This window comes from Zonotrichia albicollis, chromosome 4 (assembly GCF_047830755.1).
Source record: "Zonotrichia albicollis isolate bZonAlb1 chromosome 4, bZonAlb1.hap1, whole genome shotgun sequence".
Classification (NCBI taxonomy): domain Eukaryota; kingdom Metazoa; phylum Chordata; class Aves; order Passeriformes; family Passerellidae; genus Zonotrichia; species Zonotrichia albicollis.
The window spans coordinates 50,532,577-50,554,502 of NC_133822.1; the positions used below are offsets into that span (position 1 = coordinate 50,532,577).

General features: G+C 39.3%; 2 protein-coding genes across 15 annotated transcripts in view; one reads left to right on the forward strand and one right to left on the reverse strand.

The window, feature by feature from the left end:
* The window catches only part of GRIP1 (glutamate receptor interacting protein 1), a 305,895-nt gene extending 301,459 nt beyond the window's left edge, over window positions 1-4,436 (forward strand). For all 12 annotated transcript variants that reach the window (XM_026797175.2, XM_026797183.2, XM_074539768.1 and 9 more), the window contains 2 exons: window positions 1,580-1,726; window positions 2,787-4,436. In XM_026797175.2, the coding sequence (XP_026652976.2) occupies window positions 1,580-1,726; window positions 2,787-3,023 (384 nt within the window). In that variant the 3' untranslated portion in view covers window positions 3,024-4,436. The remainder of the gene's footprint in view (window positions 1-1,579; window positions 1,727-2,786) is intronic.
* HELB (DNA helicase B) lies at window positions 3,318-19,868 on the reverse strand. 3 transcript variants are annotated; one of them, XM_014271224.3, is made up of 13 exons: window positions 19,651-19,868; window positions 18,037-18,411; window positions 15,604-15,812; window positions 13,455-14,318; window positions 12,261-12,432; window positions 11,362-11,503; window positions 10,289-10,419; window positions 9,163-9,247; window positions 8,213-8,272; window positions 7,455-7,659; window positions 6,708-6,842; window positions 6,062-6,499; window positions 3,318-5,575 (listed from the first exon to the last, which is right to left on the reverse strand). In XM_014271224.3, exons 1-13 carry the CDS (start codon window positions 19,838-19,840, stop codon window positions 5,486-5,488), a joined length of 3,096 nt encoding a protein of 1,031 aa, XP_014126699.2. In that variant the 5' UTR covers window positions 19,841-19,868; the 3' UTR covers window positions 3,318-5,485. The 3 variants fall into 3 exon arrangements, with proteins under 3 accessions (XP_014126699.2, XP_074395872.1, XP_074395873.1); XM_074539771.1 differs by having other exon boundaries at window positions 19,622-19,753; XM_074539772.1 differs by lacking the exon at window positions 19,651-19,868 and adding an exon at window positions 19,286-19,419.
* Window positions 19,869-21,926: the final 2,058 nt, after the last annotated feature.

A 21,926-nucleotide genomic window follows, 5' to 3' on the forward strand; every position in this document is an offset into this window, starting at 1 on the left:
AAACAAGGGAAGAGGATGAGCTGGGGTAAAGTAAGGGACGAACACCACGTGGGGGTGTTTGTGCTCCCCACGGCACAAGGCTCTGATGTTTTCACAGCAGCCCCACAATGCACCATCCACATTCAAGAGAAAATGGTGCTAAAGCTGCAGCCACTGCCCTTGTGTCCAGCTTCTCTCAGCTGCTGCCCAGCACAGCTACCAAACCTACTAGGGAGTGTGATTTCATTCTGGTCACAGCAGGGCTGATACACCCCTAAACCCAAGTCAAGAAAAATGCAGAGAGCAGGAAAGAAACCCAAATCCTTTACTCCTGCTTTGGGACAGCCTGGTCTGTTCTGGCATACCTTTTCACACTGGCAGTTTAAACAGGAGCTCAGCAGCTTTCTGAAGGCAGCACCAACCAGTGCTGTGCCCTAGCACTGCTGTGCCTTGGCATCCTTCTGTGAAATACTGACCACGTCCTCAGCCTGCTTTGAGCAGGACACTGAACTAGAGACTTTCCAAAGTCCCCTTCAATTCAAATGATTCTTCAATTCAGAAACATCAGGAAGGAATTCAGTGGCTGGTGCACACACAAGGATGCAACACATGGAACATTATTTGTACCAAGTCATGATAAAATTTTGGAACAGTTAATGTCATTTTTATCAGCCAAGGTATGATAAAATCAGTGCATTTTGAATTAAAGGTGATACACGCTACAGCCTTAAAAACAGGGGTTTGACTGTGCAACTGTAACTCTGCACAGTGGCACACCACTCCACAATTTACTTGCATGGGTCAGCACCCCTGATATGAGGGAGGACCAAGAAAAAAGAAAAACCTAAAAAAAGCATGCCACTTACCCACAAAGAAGTCTCTATCTTTATCTGTCAAATAGCTAAATTCACAGAACTATCTGTGAGGACTTATCTTCTGAATAACTGAAAAGCCTTCTCCTAACTGTTTCATCTTCTGTTTCCTGCTTTTTAATGACCACCTCATGGTTATGTAACTGTTAGAACACTGCCTGCAAGCTCTTTCAGAAGGAGCCTAATTTGTGCTTCCTTAAAAGATTGCATTATAACTCTTATACTGAGCACTTCTGAGGTTAGGCTTTACAGGGTGGACCACTGCCAGGCAGTCTGGAGCTTAAACTGACAATAGTCTTCATTCCCTTGATTGCAAGACACAACACCAATTGTTTGATTGAGGCCAGATCTTTGTACTTAAAGCAAAACTAAGCCATATCTTGTACTCAAATCCTGGCAGCTAGAGAATAGAGAGACAAAACACTAAGAATGAAAAAGTGACACCAGAAAAGGTGGCTAAATACCACAAATTTCCAGCTGACAAGCAGAAATGAAAAGGGCTGTTTATTTACAGAAGAAAAAGGTGGCTTCTGAGAATATTAACATAATGTCAAAATGGCAACAACTTTAATACTGTAAGTACCAAATAGTAGGTAAGTGATCTCTCTAATGTGAAAAAAAAAAAAAAATTAAAAATCACCAAAACCATCCTAGGAAGAAAACCTGCTTCATGCTTGTAGAAATGGGGGGATAAGTTTTTTTCTCATCACATCACCTCTCCTCCACAGGTAACTTTGTACAAGGACTCTGATGGAGAAGACTTTGGGTTCAGTGTCTCAGATGGTTTATTGGAAAAAGGAGTGTATGTTAAAAACATTCGACCAGCTGGCCCTGGTGATCTGGGAGGTTTAAAACCATATGACAGACTTTTACAGGTAATGTCTCTGGCACTGTGCAGGTGTAGCATGAAGGGGCATGACATAAATACCACTTTGTAAAAAGGTTTATGACCACACTGGGGGTATTTGGGTGTCTTTGGAGATGTGATTGTAGAAAACTGCACTTTTGCAGTTTTGTTACTTGGAACAGCCCTGTAATCTACATTGCTTATTAAATAATGAGCACCACTGTTTGTTTGTATTTCTGCTGGGAAGGGATGTGTGTAGGGGGACCAGGAAGGACAAATGACCATAATTGCTCTGCACCACAGGCTGTGCTGTGTAGATTTCTGAGATTTCTTTTCTTGGCAAGAAAAGGCAGCACTTCATGGAGCTTTGGACTTTTATGCAGTGATACTAAAGCTGGATTTTCCTGTGCAGTCAGGTTTATAGCAACAAATTCTTTCAGAATGCTAGGTATTTTAGAACTCCAAAGGAGACATACAAATGCTCACTAGGAAGCTGCAATTTCCCACATCATTTCCAGACAGATTTTTTCTTTCTTGCTTTTCTTGATACAAACCTGAGAATTATTTCTGTGTTTAATCCAAGTGCTTACTGATGTAGCTGGAATAATGTAATTCTTACTCAGCACCACACTTTTCACAGTGCCAAGTTGGACTATGATGAAAAAGCCAAATTATTTCTCAACTAGCCTAATAAATTTATTAAAATTTATTAATTTTAATAAATAAAAACCAGAGAGGACTTGAACTGAGTTGAAATTACAGATGTGTTCTACTGCATTTTAAGTGACAAACACCATGAAAAACTATGTGCTGTTAAATGTCATTATTGGAGTGAGCATTGTGAAAGCTGGTAACAGCCAGGACCAGTGTAAATATTCTCACTTCTGCTACATTCTCTTTACAAGTGAGTAGAAAGCTTAATGGATGTCTTCAGACCAGACATCACAGTTAAAAAGTCTTATACTGGATGATTCTCTACTTGGAATAGTTAAATCATGCTCCATAGTCTCAAGGATAAATTGTTTCTCTTGTGATCTCTGTTACTTTTTCCTAAACCGGTAACAAAAATCAATCTTCTCCCCAATCAGGTAAACCACGTTCGCACCAGAGACTTTGACTGCTGTTTGGTTGTGCCCCTCATCGCAGAATCTGGCAATAAGCTGGAACTGGTCATTAGCAGGAACCCCCTGGCATCCCAGAAAGGAGGCTCGGAGCAGCACCCTGCAGGGAGCGGGGAGTGGAGCGAGCCCAGCGCCGCGTTCCTGCAGCAGAGCGCGCACGGCAGCGCCGGCGCGGAGCCCCGGGACCCCACCAACACCTTATAGCAGCAACCACTGCGGCGGGACCCGGCAACTACAGACAATTATGGTGCTAAATCCATGCAAGAGTGCTCTGAGACTGAGGCTCAGATGCTGTACAGCACTGAAAAGCACAGGAGGGCAGTTGGTCTGTCTCAAGGCTTCTATTAATCCACAGTTACTTTGGAAATAGTTTCATTCTTCATGAAGTCATTTTCCATTCTAAGCAATCTAGGATTAGTAACAGTAAAAAAAAAAAAAACACATAAGGGCCTTTTTTTTCCCCTAATAAGAAACTGGGGAGATGTTTTAAACATGATCTAAATGTTCTTCTCCCTTCAGTAACAGCAGCTGTTTCAGGGAAAAACATGAAGTTAACCTCTGCTAACAAACAGTAGTGTCCAGGTTATGGTGTTTTTAAAAATCCTTTTATGAGGAAGGTGCTGCTGTCTGATGGACAAGGCAGTGGTTTACTGCACTGGGTTTTCCTGGGAAATGGCTACATCTCTGATTTTGGAAACCTTTATTCGCTGGCGAGAAGGGTGCACTCATTAGACAAAGCAGGGTTTAGATGATATAACAAAACGCTTGCAGGAAGCTGCAGTCTGCATTGAACATTGCTCCCCACTTCAGCAAACTTTGTTAGAACATATGTTACTCCCTATGCAATGAAATATTTAATGGTAGGTCTTGCAACCTGTGGGGATTTTTAAAGCAGAGACTTTTTTAGTGGGATAAAACCTCTGATGAGGGATTACTGACAAGAGTGAAACTGAAATGAGTTCAGACAAATTAGAAAGGTTTTTTAAAAAGAAAATGGCTTTTTTAAAATTATGTCAGTGGAGATTGATACAAAAGCTGTTTAATGATCCATAAACCTGTAAACTTGTACTGTCACACATGAGCTTTTTAAGTCAATCGGTTTCTTGAAGGAAGAAAGGTCCTATTCAATATGCTTTGTTTTCAGCCTTCTTTATGATAAACATTACCCCCTGCCACACATTTTTAGAATATAAAATTGTAAATATATTTTACAAACACATCACACAAACTGTCTCCTCTCCCCTCTTCCCCCAAGCAATAAAATACTGCCAGTTGCTTTATATGCTCACCAGCAGCTGCATTGGTTTCTTCTGGTATTCAAGTTGTTATTGGTAATTATTGTTATTGGTGAATATAAAGATACTGGATTTGTACATTTGTAGAGTCTCCATATCTAAGCAATCACCTTACAGAGTTGTTTCTGGTCAATTTAAACTGTTTAATGTATCCCTGTTGCTGTTTCCAATACATAAACAAGCTCACCTGCCCTGCTCACACACGAGTAGCTCTGATTTCTATTTCAGCACTGCCAGAAAAGGTCAGAATGACATTACAGGCTGAATCATGTAAAAAAAAAATCAACAAAACAAAAACTCCAAGGTTCATGAGTCACTTAAATATGTATTTTTATTTGTAACAAATAAGTATTAAACTGTAAAGTATTTTTGTACAAATTTAATACTTTAATAGCATGATATTTATCGTCTATGTTATGTTTTTTGAAATTCAAACTGTTGCAAATATTTGTATGGAAAAACTGTATAAATTGAAATAAACAGTGATTTGAAGACATTAAAAATGAGGTAGAGTTTTTCTACTTCATATTTTTCCCATTTTTTTTCCCACAGTTTTAGAAAAAAATACCATTTTTATATTTGTGGTATACTTTTTCCTACCATATGTGAAAAGAAAAAATTGTTGAAGGTAAGCAGGTTGTCCACATTTTAGTACAATGTGTCTGATGTTTGCTTGAACATTCAATTTATTAATTTCAAAACTGCAATGCAGAAGTCCCAAAGCACACATGAGAAAGCTAAAAGTGGAATGTTATTTCACCTCTGATTTGGAGTTTTGCTTTTCTTACCAAGATCATCATCAGCACAGAACTATTAGCTAAAGCAGCAATGGCAAGTTCTACATCATAGAAGAAGTTTTCTATGTCACTGATTGCAACTTTCTTGTTATGCTTATAACAAGATTAAAACCCATGATCCATCAAAGTTTCATGGCCACAAATCTGCTATCAGAAAAACCTAGACCCCTTTGTAAACTGTTTTTTTTTCTCAAGGAATCAATAGTAAGAGCATCTCATCAATATCATAGCATTTGGAGATGGATAAATCTTGGTATGGACAACTAGGAGTCTTTAAACCAAAATACATCCTTGTGTATTTTTTAAGGGAATATCTGGAACCTCAAAGACCTCTAAGTTCAGTCTTCAGCAAAATGAAAGAATTACATGACTTCTGATGACCAGTACACCAGTGAATCTATTAAAAATGGATCACTGAAAATTTAAGAGGCTCAGCATAAAATAAGCTGTTCTTCACAGAATATGCAAAACCAAGAAATCCTTTAAAAGGCACCTGAACATTCAGGATCTCCATCCCAAAAATCTTCAGCAGGTTCAATAAAGGTTCATACCAAGACCAATTAATAATTGTCTGTTAGCTTTTGAAGAGTTTCCTGGGAATTTGCTGTCCCAGTGTTAGATTCTTAAGTCTGGAAGATCCAAGTGGGGATTCTTCTACTGTTGTCTGTCAAAACAAAAGAAAATGTTACCCAAGCTTGAAACAGAACTAAAATATATTAGCTTCTTCAAAACAGGCACTTTGTCCATGAGCTCAGAAATCAGATGTAATGAAAAAAAAAAGCATCTGTTACCAGGTTTGACTTAATAAAAATCAATTTCAATTATTAAATTTTATATACATCTCTCACAGCATGTCACCTAAAAACTGACATTTGTGCACAAACCATAAGCTGATACAGGCTAAGCTGGCTAAGAGATCACTCTGAGAGTAAAAACACATGTAAATTTGCCACTATTGACCATTTTTTTCTGTAATAGTCATATATTAGTCTGCAAAGACATCTGCCAAATTTGACTGCTTCACCAATTACAGGTCAACTTGAAAATTATTAAATAAATGTCAAACAAACAATCGTAACAGTGCCCTGGTAACTTGTGGTGGTGAAAGAGAGTGCAAAAGTTTGAACTTTCTCAGTAAGGAGACACTTACCAGGGGTATTTCTGTAGCATCCTCAGGTGCAGGGATTTGTCTTTTACATGGACTTTGATGCAGACTGCCCACCTTCTCTTTACTGAGAGCTGATGACCCTTCCTGCATCATGAGGTCACTCTGAAGTTCAGGTGGGTCAGGAGCACCTTGAGTAGCAGAAACAGACTGAGCCTCGAGCTCTTGATTTCGCCAGCACCTCTTCGGGGGGGAGGGCATTTGTTCGGGACAGTTGTTTGTTTCTGCAATTGCCTCTCTCAGAAACCTCTGCAAACGCGTTTTCCTGGCGATCTCCTTGCTCTTCACGGCTCTCCGCAGGTGCAGCTCCTCAGCCACGATGTAGACGCGGCAGCGCCCCCTGGTCACGGCCGTGTACACGTGCTGCCAGTGCTGCCGGCCCGCGTTGCCAACCACGTACACCACGGTCCTCTCCTCCGAGCCCTGCAACGCGGGAGAACTCTGGTTCAAAGACCGATCTCCAGGAAATAGTTAAAAAATGACAGGACTGAGGAAGTTGGAGGCAACTGGGGACACTCTCGAGAATCTTTTCTATCCTGCATTCAAGGAATTCTAGTTTCAAGAAAAGTTTCTGATTCTTTCATGAGAGAATAGAGTGCATTAGCTCAGCTGACAGCTGCTGTCGTTTTACCTGGAATGTGTGAATAGTTCTGGCCCAGGCATGCCTGATGTGACACAGCTTCCTCAGTGCCGTGTAGTTCACAGTGAACGTGGAGCCGTCTGTGCTGCTGATGGTCAGCAAGCGCTGCTTATCAATTTCTACATCCTAAAAGAATAGCACAACACTCAGCAGTGAGCCTGGAACAATGTCTGCACTTCCCTATTCTGGCCTGCCTCGAAATTACAACAGCTGCAAGGTCACCCAGCTCAAAGTTTCAGAATAAATTGCTGTCTTTCCCTGACCACCTTGAAGGAAAACAGTTTTCACTGTTCAGGGCCTATGCTAACTACTGATACTTTCACTGCTCAACTCACTGAACCCAGCAAAAATAAACCAGTTTTTTGTTGCTGTTACTTTTAGGCCAGCTTGGTTTTCTTCCGGGGAAAACTTCAGCTGTAACATTACTCTTTACTTCAGACCATGTTAAACATTATCTATTTCAATTACAGTACATGTGAGTAGTTACAGACTGTATCTACATTGAACACAATCACACCAAGTGAAACACATTGTACCAAAAACCCAGCATAGAGGGTTTTTTACTTTTCTACCGTACCTTGCCTCTTCCCTGCCTTTTAGACAACTGTTAAGCAGAATTCAGTATGCATTAGGGGCCAAATTTTAAAAGTGCCAATTGTTTTGTTCTGGGGATTCAGCAAGCACTGAATCACTTCCCACCAGGTTTTCTTTGTGCAAGTTCTTGCTGCCAGGACTTACCTCTGTTATGAAAAATATATCTCCATTGCAGAGTCGTTTGCCCTCCTCATTAGACTCTGCAATGAGTGGGGTTTCTCCACTTCTGCATTCCTGGCCATTAGAACCCTCTCTGACACCACGGGTGGCCAAGAGATCCTTGAGATAAACATTGCGTGTGCTGGCAATCTTGTCCCCAGTTTGAAACAGAAATCTGTTCTTATGGTCTCTAGGTCAGAGAAAGAAAAAGGGGAAAATGTATTTACAAAGTGTGCATTTACCATCTCTCAGTATTTTTTCTCTTTCCATTCTCTATACTTGACCCAGATTAAAAACTTCAATAATATTTAAAATAGTTAGGGTAACACATTTGTGTCTTGAACTTTTGTAAAACAAATTGGTAAATAAACAATAATATAAACCAGTAATATAGAGTAGCACAAAAATATTTCAGAATCTATTTAGAAATCATATAGTAGCAAAAAAAAAATTTAACCTTGAGGATTTTTTCATGTTGCTTTTATATGAATTTTGAATATTCAATAGTAACTTAAAATCTCAGAATTCACATAATGAATTTAAATGAAAAGCCATTTACCACTATTTAAAATGAGATTAAAGAGCCCATCAAATAAAGTTTATTGTATGAATGATTTATAACATAATCAGATCTAGATGGAACATTGGAAGTTTTAAAATCTTATTTTATGGTATTGGTCTGGCTATAACACTTAAAAACAAAATTAAATTGGTGACAAGAAAAATGCGAAACACTGGCTTACCTGGTTAAATGATCTGAGTAGTGTTGGCAACAAAGTTCATTTATTAGATCACAATCTTGCCTAAATCATACAAAACAAGAACATGAACAAAGTCATTATATATAAAACATACAATTACAAGCAATGTCACATAAGCATTACTTTATAAATAATAGAAAAAGCCCTTTTTCTCTCTGATGCTCTTCCACCACCTATCAGAACAATTACTTATTCAGAGTTTAGAAGACAGAGCAGTAAAGGAACAGTTTTGTCTGAATAGCACAGAAAGCTTTTGCACTGTACACCTATATTAGCTAGATTTGGTTTTAAGATAAAAAAGAAAACTAAAGAAAAACTAAAACATGGACAGATTATTTTCTGTCTGTGGATATATTAAAAATAGCAGTAAGATTTATTTGCTTTTTAAAGACCTAGAATTTTAACTTTTAAATGCAACTCAAGTACCTACAAATATATTCTAGAAGAATCATACACAAAAATGACTAATAATAGTATTGTACCTGAATGCAGACTGGAGAAAAAAATTGATACCAGAGTGACTCAGCATTCCCAAATCACTTATTAGCTCACTGGGAACCTGTAAATAGCGCATGATTTTTACGTCCTGAGAAAATGTTCTTCACAATTAAAGGTGGAATTTTTTCTTAATCACCCTTTTGTGCAGAACTGAAGGTTATGGACTATTGGTGCTAGTGCACATTATGCCTTTTATCCCTTCAGTGTTTCTGCAAAGCCATGCATACTATTCATGCTCCTGTGATTACTGACTTCCAATCTTTCTCAAAGTGTGTTACAGCCCTACATGCCACCGTTCCTAGGTGATGACTATTCCGAGTATCTAGCAGCTTTATGCTATTGCTACTAGTCTCTCCAACTCAACATACTCAGCTATTTTTAGACTGTGGCTGCTAGCAAGGATTTTTTCAATGTCTTCCTGCACACTCCATTACCTTCTGAAAGCAATGAATTGTGATTGTTTGGCATCCTCCAATCCTGGCCCTTTTTTAAGTAAAATCTTTATTGCAGTTTGTAAATCTGTTTTAAAAAACGTAAAAGGTAAGACATAAAAATATTCAGAATTTAAAAAAAAATATAATTCAATATGAAATTGCCTTTGCTTATTTCTTGCTTTAATGACATCTCAACTTGTTTAAAACAAAACAAAAAAGAAACGACCCCCCCCAAAACTCCCACACAAAATGACACACCCCCAAAAGAAACAGAAATACACCATAAAACACCCAAGAAAGCATCATGCAGTTAATCCACTATTAAAATCAAAGAAATAAGAGAGATATGGAAAGAAACAAATTCTTATTTCTGTGTTAAACAACAGCTGCATGGAGCATATTTCATGCAAAGTAAGGTTTTGCTACAGCACACTGAAGAGGTAAAGATTAAATGTTTTCAAGCCACAGACCTATACACTTGGATTTCACAGAAGAAATCTACTTTCAGTGTTCTGCTTGCTGAGTATTTTACTAGAGTAAGATAAGGTAATAATGTTCGTACTATTTTTTTTTCTGCATTCCCCTTGAAGTGTTTTGATGCATATAAAAGAGAGGCTACTCAATCCACTTACACACAATAAATGTCAAAAAAACCCCAGTAAACAATGGCTCTAGCCCTGACCCCAAAACATTTTAAAGAGACATCTGCCATCCCTTCTTAGAATTTTCCTAACTCAGTTCTACAGCAGGGAGCACATTTCTGTCCAGCACACCATACTGTTAAGAGTCACTTTTTACTCAAATGATTCACCTCTGAATCAATTCTGAAAATCTCTTCAGGTTTGACAGCTCCACTACAATATAAAAAGACAAGCCCATTTGGTTACAGTGGTGGAAGCTGTCCCCTATTTCAAAGTCTCACTGGTGAGCTGGAGCTCTACAGCCCATTCTTTGCACTTACAGGTCTGGCTGTGTGTACTTACTTAGAAGGCAAAAGACAAACTATGAATGTAGCATTTAAATTTATGCCACAAACAAAGCCAGATTAAAATTTTCCCCAAATTTTTGCTCCAGACAATAGTCTATGCTTTACCAAAGGGAAAATCAAGATCAGAAACTGACATACTCTGACAATTCCCGCCAGCAGGCAAAGCAATAAAAATAAATTTCTTCTCTGGGATTGGCATTGTCATTTCCTCATTCCAAGCAGAAACTTTCAGCACCTCATCAAATTCAGGAAGCTGCCGGTGAGAGATTCTGGAGCAGAGCATTGGAGGAAAAACAAAAAGTTATTTTCAGTTACAGAATTCCAGCATATCATCATCTGTATCAGTCTGAAGTTCACCACCTAGAAATCTTTTGTCATCTACTCTATATTGCCTGAAAACTCTTTCCTCAGAGCATAACTTGATTTCACATTGAAAAAATTGGTAGTTTGTTCTCTAAACCCTCCATCACAGCAGCAGATACTTAGTATTACTCATACAGTTCTTCCCATGGGAGCAAAGTGGAGTGAAACAGAAGTGTTATCAAAAAATAAGTAAGAATGTTTGTGAAACACTTAGTGGTTCTGGACATCTTGCAAATGCTCAGAATATTCTCAAATTCAAATAATATCAAAACGTAGATTTTCTTCTTAGAGGTTTAAAAAAGAAATCAAGCACTGGTAAGAAAATTTCCAAAACAAAAGTAATGCAAATGCTGGAAACATTTAGACTCCTTAGCTATTGACAGAGAAAAAAAATACAAAGAACCTGTGATGTAATGGCTCTTGACATCTAAAGTCTCCAAGCAATTCAGTCTGTTTTAGTTGTTGTCATACTTACCAGCAATGTCTTTAAAACTTCATTTTTAGAGGAGCAATTGTCAGCCATATTAGAAGGCATGAAGTCAGTTGTGCATTTACAACTCATTTGAAAGCAGAGAGTATCTGATAGCACAATAGTGAAACACATTCCATAAAATTCAAGAGCATTCCAACACTATTTTTGTCCCATATATACGTCTGAAAAAATCTGTAGCGTTTTGTTGCTGTTGTTTTGGAGGGTTGTTTGTTTTTAAAACCAATGTTATGGATTTGGACTAAAAAAACTAACAGAAGCAATACTACAGAGTCAAATCTGGATGCAGGGCTATTTGCTGGGAAAAGGCCAGGCAAGCATTACAAGGATTCTTCACACACACATCAGGATATCCTACCTTGACGCATTGTCTACAATTAGTTGTGATTCAGCTCTGTGGTTAGTTCGCAGTTCCACAGAAAAGCCTCTTGATTTTAGACCCTCAAAGATATCAGCTAACATGTTTCCTGGGTCTATGCTTGGCAGCTGTCTAGTGTCACCTAAACAGAATGCATGTTAGTCTTTGTGAGAAGAAATAACACATCAGCTGAAAACTGTCCTTAAAAAAATGAATACTTGTATGAACAAATACTCAAGTGTCTACATAGTAACATCCTTAATGCAATTCACATGAAAGCAAACTTTCAAGAATCTAAGAAACTTTGGGAATAAGGCTGTAGTGTAGTTTTCTTATACTCCTCACCCAGTAATGCTTTACTAGCAAGTGCAAATCCTTCTGCCTGATCTGCACTGACAGTGATCACATCTTACTCAAACCCACTCTGAAAGCTACGTATTTAAAAACAAATGCCATAAATAGGGTTTCAAAAAGGAAACCTCTAAGAAAGCATAAAAAATTGACTTTACATTTCTTTGCTTTCCTTTTTAAATTAAAACAAGATGATCCTAGCATTTAGAATGACATGAAAACTCCCTTCTAACATACAATTCATATGCTAACAACAGTTCCTTCACATTTAAGGAAATCAGAAAAGTTTTCCATTTGCAAGATGTAATAACCTACCACATGGAAGTCAGAATAAGACAAAACACTGCTAAAACAGATAATGGAGATACTGATACTTTCATAGTGACATTTGGGAAATTGTCTACCTCATATGACCTTAAGAAATAGCAGAAGTATCCAAGTACAGAACAATGTAACATTTTAAGAGACTCAGTGCGAGCTCTGATACTTACACTGTATATTGGGCATTATGAAACATTGTACAATGCTAAATTTGCTGTTTCACTTACCTAGAATAACAAGCTTAGCAAGCTGAGCATGCTCACACAAGAGTTTCAAAACTAAACTAAGAATGCGTACAGACACCAAACTTCCTTCATCCACAATGAGAACTGTAACTGCAGAAAATTTCCACGGCTGTTCTCGGTCACTCCGCCTCCACGACTTAAAACTATAGATAATCTAGAAACAAATAAAGCAAGCTCTGACACTAATCAACTCTATGTCATAAAAGCTATGCCATAAAAGTAGACAGTGTGGTATCATCTGATGTATGTAGAGCTATTATCCAAAATTCTGAACTCACACCTGTAAAGACCAAGAAGACTCAACCATTTTGTCTTATTTTCTTCCTCAGTGAACGCATTTCTAGCTGAGATTAGCAACACTGACTTAATAAAAGCATAGTCTTTTTTTCCTGCAGAAATTGTTAAAGACACTAGGTCAGCGATTAGGTTGCTCAGTAACAGAACACCTCCTACTACAACTTGCTGTCATTAATAATACCCAAAATTGCATGGGGAAGGGGAACAGGTAACTACCTATCCAGTCCCCCAAGATAAAATAAACCAACAGTACTTTTTATGTTATTATAATTTCTATTAACATGGGTTACTATGTAACTCCAATGTCTTCTTGGCACTGTTGCTACCTAGAACAAGACAGACTTGGCCTAAGTTTATTAACAAAGTTTGCTTTCTACATTTTTCTAAAAAAATTCCACCTAACGTTAATTAAGGAAACACTGTGCAAATGAGATTTCTCTCATTATTCAGCTCCAGGCTACTGATGTTTTCATGTATGTGCTGCTATGATTGCTAGGCAACAGGATCCTAGAAAACATCTCTACCACCTAGAAATCATTTTTGCCTTCATTAAACTAAAATGCGGAACTGAGAAGCTGAAAAAACCAGATGCCCTAGAGTAGCACAAGTTTCAGATGTATATAAATAGTAAAGAAACCAAAGTTAGAAAATAATGTATTTCAAGTGACTGATTTATGATTCCCCCAAAACATAATGCTGATAAGCTGTACCCAAGCATTAACATTAATAACAATAAAAGGCCACACATTTCTTAAGGGAAGTCCTATAACAAGCTGCTTTTCTTTTCTAAAACAACAATGAACAGTGTCAAAATATGTTTCAGAACCCAATTAAAAAAAAAAAAAACAAGAAACAAAGCCCAAAACAAACAAACCTTACCTGATGTAGTGTATATGCAGGAAGCTGCGTTTTTTCTCTCAAAAGACTTGTTGCCCTCCCTGTAGGTGCAGTGAATAGTACATTCAAATATTTTTTTGCATACATATTCTCTGGTTCCCAGTAGTGATCAAATGTATTCCATTCCTCAGATGCATCCAAGTCTCCTTCAAAGACCTTGGAAGCAGCTTCCACTTCTTTTTCCATTTGCTTTAAGTGACGAAAAAGGTAGCTAACTATTGTACTCTTCCCACAGCCTCCTTTTCCACTTATGATTGTGACAGGATTAGAACAAATTTTTTCTACAGCAATCACCTGATCTTTGTCTACCTCTGCTTTACTTTGGATACCAGACACAGAGCCCACCTCCTTTTCGGGAAAGTGATTTTCACCATTATGACTGTCTGGATTATTTTCCTCTATTTCACGTGCCTGGGTAATATTCATTTTGTTATCTACAGTTTCTCCTGGTGCCTCGGAAATGCTAAGTATCTTTTTGACATCCACATCCAGTTTCCATGTGTGTTTTGCCAGAAGGTCACCTACATACATTGCAATGTCTTTTTCAGATTTGTAAAGATGAGGCAGAAACACCAGCTTTTTCTCCCGTATCACTACATTCTGATCTTTCAAAAACTCAAGAGATTGCCAAACATGCTCGATGGACATGTGTTTGGATAGCAAACGAGCTAATTCATCTTGATCTTCGTATGTGTGTCCCATCTGTCTGCAGCGTGTCTTGAGCTGATCATACAGAATCAATGCATTCTTCTGCAAGACAGGAATCTTCCGGAGGAGATGTTCACACTGACAGAAGGCAGCCCATGTTGCCTCACAGTAAGGAATGTTCAACTCCTTATACATAATCTTCTCCCCAAAAAGAGTAAAAGCAAACATAGATTTATTTCAGAAGATGTTAGCCTCTTGCTGAACAACATCCCTCCTAGTAAATACAAATTGCAATTCAGAAGGTGGAAGTTTGCAAAAATTTGCATATTTTTCATAAAGCAAAATACTTAAAAGTAAGCTGGAATAAGTCCTCTTACTTACCCATCTATATGAAACAGAAACTTTAAAAATAAAAAACCTGGCAAAGAAACTGGGTACTAGGGAAGAACTCGTGCACACCAAATACAACATTTTCATGTAAACATACACAAACTGTAGAAACAGTGCACAGGAAAGCCAGTAGCCAGAATACTGTTCCTAATTCTGAACGTGTTCAAGAAATATGCCACCTCTACAGACACTACCACAAAATAGTGAAAGATCAAGAAGTGCAAAACAGACAAACTATTGAGAGCAAGAAAAATTAAATGTACTTGCTCAGGTGTAAGAGAAAAAGCAAAAGAGAGTCTTCAAGCAATAAAAAACTGCAGTGAGAATGCAGGTCCTCGAAGCAAGAGAGCAGCAAGCCCATACTGCATAAGGAACAGTCAAACTGGACATCAGGAAAATCTTTTCAAAGGAAATTACGTGAAACACTGGAATATATTGGCTACCCTGCTGAATCTCTGAAATTAGATTAAGCCAAGTCAGAACCTCCATCAGTAAAGCACTGGAGGCCTAAAGAAGGAAAACCAACCACATTTGTGAACACCTAATGCTCTCCTGTAAGGTCCAGGATTGCTAAGGTGAGGTGCAGGACCAAAGCTCACAGCAAGCGCAGCAAAGGAAAACAGGAAGGTAAGCAGCCACTGCAAATTCCATTGCAAAAAACAAACTACTAGACCAGATTATCTCTAACAGAGAAACTTATCAACCTTACTATGAAAGCATAGATTTTGTTCTATATATCAGGAACAAATGTCTCACCGGTATAAAATTGAACAGTTGAGGATTTTAAATTAGCTAACTTTTGGCCCAATTACCTCAAGCATTTTATTTTCTGTCTCTTGTAGAAAATACTAAACAAATGGTTGTAACAAAACCACTTTCTAAAATCTTTTGAGATTAATTAATTCTAGACCAAAGGGAAAAACAAAACCCTTTGCTAAAACTGAGTCCTGTACACCATCCATTTCCAAATAAGCTACACTCAGCCCCTACTAACGCCCATTCAACCAAGTGAACCCAGCCAAAACATTACTGTAGTCTAATGCACCTCAAATGCAGCACACACCATATTGTTACCATACATAACATTACTTACCCTGCTGAATCCAAGTTTCCACGGCTCATCCTTTAGTATCTCATCCAGTTTTGTTCCCATCTCATCAGCCACCTCCTCATCATCCACATCAGCCTCTCCTTCCCAACGTATCTTATCTAACAGACCGCAAAAGTGGCGTGGCAGAAGAACTGGCAAGAACTCCAGTACGCTTGGAAAGGCCAGAGCTCCCAATACCGCTTTTCCTGCAACTGCACACACCATAAACACAGGAATTTTTAGCTCATGTACAAAGACTGTTGCAAAGAAATTTACACTGACTCTGGCATCATCCTTCTGCTTTCATTATATCCAAGATATAATGAAGACAAATTTCTCTCATTTTCTTAGCTTTCGTAACACTTCAAATTTCTTTAAAGTCTGTTTTCCCTGAACTGCCTTAAGAAAAAAAACAAGGTAAACAGATGACATAAAATCAGCAACTAAATGTATTCACTTGGAAAATATGTACCGTTCACTTGGTTTAAACTGCATACTCAACAGCATTTTGTAGAAAGTCAGTTCAGACCTCACTATGCCTGCCTCTTACCTAGAAGTAATTTTCATACAGATGTACAGAAGAACATTTCAAATTCAAAATATAAAAAGAGACTTCTATATTTGAAGTATCAGATCAGTAGAGGAATTTACCAAAAAAGTGCTCTCCACTAGCTTTCTCAATGACCCCAAAATTAAGCTATCACTTTCCCTATTTACATCAGTCATGGGCTAAGAGTGAGGAATAATGAAACTGATTTGCTCTATATTTTGCTTTAAAAAGGTAATTTCAGAAGAAAGAAAAACAAATTTAAAAAGAAAGCGAGACTTTCAGAATCTTTAGCTCACGGAAAAAAACAGGCTATTTTTAATTAAGTGTTAAGGAAAATTTAAACCACTAATTTTTCTCAAATACTTTTTCTGATCACTGTCTTATCCTCATAAAACCAAACCTTTTCCCTTTTAAGCAAGTACTTAATTTACACATAAATCATCAATACACACTATTTCCACACATAAAAAAATACCATGAAGGCTTGAAGAACAAACTACTTAAGCCCATAACAATTAACGACAACCAAAAGAATTTACAATACTAACAGCAGCAACTGGGGTAGGGGAAGGGTCTACATTGCTCAATGATAAAGATTAACACTTAAAACATAGCAAATTAATTTAAGCTAGATACTAGGAAAAAATCACCAACTACAAGAAAGGTGAAGAGTAGGCACACTGTGCAATCTTTTCTATCATTACAAAATGAGAACAAAAAGCCTGAAAGCCTACAGAACACTCTCCTCCCCTTACCAATGGGATTTGAAGTACAGTCAGCTCAAGTCTAGCAGAAGCTCTGAATTATGCTGTTACACATAGTTTGACATCCAAAAGTGATGTCACCTCCATCATCTGACCTGACACTGCCCAGTAAGCAGGTACTGGAAAACGCTGCTTGCTTACACCTAACAGCAGGTAGACCCAACCTGTGTGTACAGGTCATGGAAACAGACCATCAGAGCAAAGCAGAGCTCTAACTGAGGCCACACCTCAGACACACAAACTTTCTCATATTTCAGTGTTTTGCCTCAGACCAACTGTCTGGTCCCACAGAGTGAATGCCCTTTAGGGACTGGAGTACCTCAGGCATGTAGGTGGAACACCTTGTTTGGGTTTTATCCAGCAGGGATACTCAGTCAGTACTCTCAGAGATTGCACCACAGCGAGGACAAGGGGGATGTCAGCTTCAAAAGCACACTCCTGATCCAACCTCTAACACTCACACTCATGTAATCACACCAACGCTGCCCACAACAGTACCCTCAGAAGCCTGAAGTGGGGACACTCCAATGCTTCCACAGTCTGTTCCCAGCCATACCAATCTGCTGACAGTGGGATCCAAACAGACCTAGACAGACTGTTTAGTGCAGCTGGTTAGGACTACACTGAACTCCTTCACTGATCCCTGTACTACAGAGAAACACCTGTACTACTTCTGAACATGTGCCAGCCCTAAAAAGCCATCCCCACCATGCCTAAGTAATGATGAACCCATTCTTCAATAAGCCTTGCTATAGCTGAATAAACTACAGGAAGCACCAGTGTCCTTGCATGCTAGAATCACAGAAGCACATAAAATAATATGGGTTGGACCTTAAGGATCAGCTAGCTCCAAACCCCTGCCACTGGCAGGGACACCTTCCACTAGACCAGGCTGCTCAGAGCCCCATCCAACCTGGCATTAAGCACTTCCAGTGATGGGGAATCCTTGGCACATACAATTCTACTTGGCCTACAGAATTCAGCAAAGTCTTTCTGTATGCCTATCTTTAACTGATAAATTGTCCTACACATTTCAAAAAAATACATGTTAGTTTGAATGCTGTATAAGAGAGAAAACTCCTTAGATTATAAAACAACTGGAACAGCACAGGATATACCTACATGATTTTGAAACATAATGGAAGATGTTGTAATCCTTGGTATCTCTTTTGATCCCTCTTGGCTGTAGCTGTGAAACTTGGAACTGTTTTAGTTTTTCTTCGAGGTTGCTAAAACTCAGCACAGACTCCATAGGGAGCCAAGCAAAAAATTTTTCTTTCCAATCTTCAGGAACATGACACTCCTTAAGAAAGAGTGAAAATACTTGTCGGTTGTTCTCTTCTACATCAGTCTGCAGAAAATACGATGGATATCCTTGCACAAAGTACTTCGACCCCATTTTTTTAGCTTTAACATTAACTTTCCACCAAGGGCCAACTAATGGAAAACGTCCAACCACTTCATACTGCTTTTTGGAGCCACATTCCTGTATAATAACTGAATCATAAAAAAAAAAAAAAACAAATCCAGTGTTACTTGGCAGTCATAAAAATTAAAATTTTGTGTTGATTAACAGTATTGTTGGTTCAATACTTTTTTTTGGTCTTTTCTGTAAGTTACAGTAGTAATAGTAAAGCAGGGGTTTCCATAAACTCCTAATGCCTGTCTCTCCACTAATATTTAAAAAAGAAAGTGAAACCAAACTCAGAAACAAGCACTAAAACTTCTTCTCTAAGCATGAGGAATAAATCTTGCCTATGAATTTATTACACTAATGAAATACACATGGTATAATATTATGGCTTACTATTTATTCCACCTCAAGTTTATAGCTGAATTTGAAACAGTTTTATCACAAAGTATTCTATCACAATGCCTACATAATCTTCAGATACGTCTGTATACCAAATATTTCCCATGACTGGAACCACCAAAATTATAACGAATTAATATATTTAATTCTTAACATTTTGTAGGACCTGGTTTGCCTTCTCCTTGCCTTCAAAAAAAAAAAAAAAAAAAATACACCATTCCCTGATCGGCAACTAGGGACCAACTGCTATGACCAGAACAATGTGCGCACCTATGCTCGGCAGGGCCTCTTCCTCACCAGGACAGCTCTTAGGTCTGTAATAACTTACTCGTTTCTTCCTGGTTATTTAGCTTAGGTAGTTTAGCCATTTTAACAACAACTTGCAGATAAAATACTTTTTAGGCAGAGGTTGCTCCAACTTCACCTACTTTTCCAAGCTCTAAACAGAAAGTTGGAAGTCATTAACGTCAAGTATGAACACGCTCGTATGCCATAAAAGAAAAAAAGTGCATGCTTTGTGTAGAGTTAATTTGAATGGGAAACCTTATATTTTCTTACGGCTGCAATCCTGTGCCCGTGGAAAAGCAGAGACCACGCTTCCCTCGCACTACCTATTCATCGCCTACTTCGGTTCCCAGGCCCTTCGCGTGTGATCAATTCCGGCAGTGAGGCAGGGCCGAGCCAGGACCGTCCCCAGGCGCACAGCGCCGCGCCCGGGCGGGCGGGCCGGGGCCGCCTCCCCCGCCGCCATTCATGCGGGGCCGGCCCCGCTCGCCTCCTCGCGCCCTGCCCGGAGCCCGGAGCCCCGAGCCCCGCGCAGGGAGGGCACCGCAGCCCTGCCCGCCCCGCCCGGCCTGGCCCGGCCCGGCCTGGCCCGCTCCCGCCGCCCCTCACCGGCCTGGCCCGCTCCCGCCGCCCCTCACCGGCGCGGCGCGGGGGCAGCGCGGCCGGCAGCTCCGTGCCGGCGGCCTCCAGGAGCGCATCCTCCGCCAATAGCTCCTCGAAGTCCTCGTCGCTTTCCTCATCGTCGTCCGCCACCTCCCAGTGCGGCAGCGGCCGCAGGTGCCCCCAGAGCTCCAGGAGCTTGCCCTGCAGCCCGCCGGCCTCCGCCATGCCTCCCCCGGTCTGCCCGCCCCCGCGCAAGGGCGGGACGGCGCGCCCGAGTCGGGACGGTCCGCGGCGACGAATCAATTTATTTTTTTTTTTAACACTTTGGGACATAATTCTGTGTGTTTACATGACCCTATCACAAAACTATCAGATCAAAACATCGCACTTCCAGTCTATCCGATTGTGTTTCGCCCACGTCCCCCAGAGTAGTTTAATGTTGTGTGTAACTGGCAAACTCTTCTCCCGAAGGCCCTCATTGAAAACCACCTTTCCTTCCCTACACTGCAACCCTGGCAATTGCTGCTCCGTCTTCACTTTTGCTCAACACCGGATCCTTGCCTTTTCTGAAACCTTATGACAGTTCATTGATGCAATACCAAGATTTCTCATGTTCAGTATTGAACTCTCACTGAAGACCCCAGAAATCCTGCTGTTCAGACATGAAAGCAAGTCTTTCTACAACCTGTTTTAAACAGATTTTCACTCATTAGTAATTAGCAGGTTAATATTTGCCATGTTGTTACATAGCTTTATTTTTTCAGCAAAATTTTGCAGTTGTATTTTTGCACGTTCACGCTGCTAGCAAGCACGTTTTCATCAATGAATTAAGTTTTGTAAGATTTGTTTTTCTAAAAAAAAATAATTTTGCTGACTCCTGTATTTTGATCTACCCTGTCTTTATTTTTTTAACTATTTTCTTCCAACTTCTTTGTTTTGTTCTATATTTTCGCACAGTGCATTGGAGGCCTCTGTGGATGTCTCATTGATGCATCAGAGTACTGGCAAGCAAATTAAAGGAGACACAAAAGCAGCAGGTGCTGGCGCATTATTCTGATTGAGATTAAATAACTGGGTGGTTTCACACCCCAAAAGACCAAAATGCAACACAGAAATGCCCCCAATGCTACACCAAATAGAATACAGCAAATAATTTGCCCAGCTTCTGAGAAGCTGTCAGCTGCACAGACATACCCTGCAGAACAGTAGCATAGCTTGTTTGTATGTGTGTTTAGAACAAGTGATGTATAATAAAATAGATCAACATACAACAATTGCTTTTGGTCTAACCAGAAAGAAACACAATTCTTTTCCACATTGTTTCATGACTCCTTCCCACGCATGATCCAGGAGGCCTTCCACCCACAGGACTACCCTACAAAGAATGTCCCCCTCTTTGCCACATTCCTGCTTACAAAATTGAGGGGCCTTCAGCTCTCTCACACAGAAGCATGGGACTTTGTCCTGGCATGGTTCTCTGCCACCTCTCCATCCCTGGGAATACCTACATCATTGTGTCCAAGTAATACCTATAACATGACAGAGGTGGGTAAAAACTGCTGTTACTGCGTTAAAACCCAGCTGCAAGTCTCATGCACACATAAGAATATTGAAATAGTTGTTTTCAGTTCTTATGTGAGAAATATTGGGGTTCTTTCTCCATCTTAATTCACAGAAAATGAAGTAACTACTTGACATGGCAGGCTGAAAACACATGGCCTATAACAGGGAGACATGAGAGGAGATGGAAACATTGATGTTAATTTTAAAAATTTAAAGCATTAGCTTACTGAAGTGTTTAATGGTGTTAGGCAATCATACATTTGACTCAGTGCTTTAAGATACTTTTTCCTTATGAAACATCATTTCACATTTAACTATGTACTTGTCTAAGTGAAACTGGATATCTGAGTGCCCCAGTCTATTCTGAAAATACAAATTTAATACTGTATTCATCAAGGCTGACTGGAATTTTGTAGTCTTTCCACAATCCATACTATATATGCTGAATTTCTGTATGATGCTTTACATTTACATTTCTCCTTATCATCCAGTCGAATGCGTCCTGATAATGAATGGCTTTCTATGTGCCCAGCTTTATTAGGTAAGGCTTGATTTTCAAAAATATGACTATTTGCCACTCATGTGAAGTCAGATTGGTTTTCTAGAGATTGGTGAGGATTAGATGATTTTTTTGAATATTTGAGACTAAATGTTTTGCTTCTTTCAGGAAAGGAAATGAAAGCTTGTGATTTCAATGAAGATAACTGGTCAAGCTTCAGTCCTTTTCCCTGCACTTTGTGTTATCCCG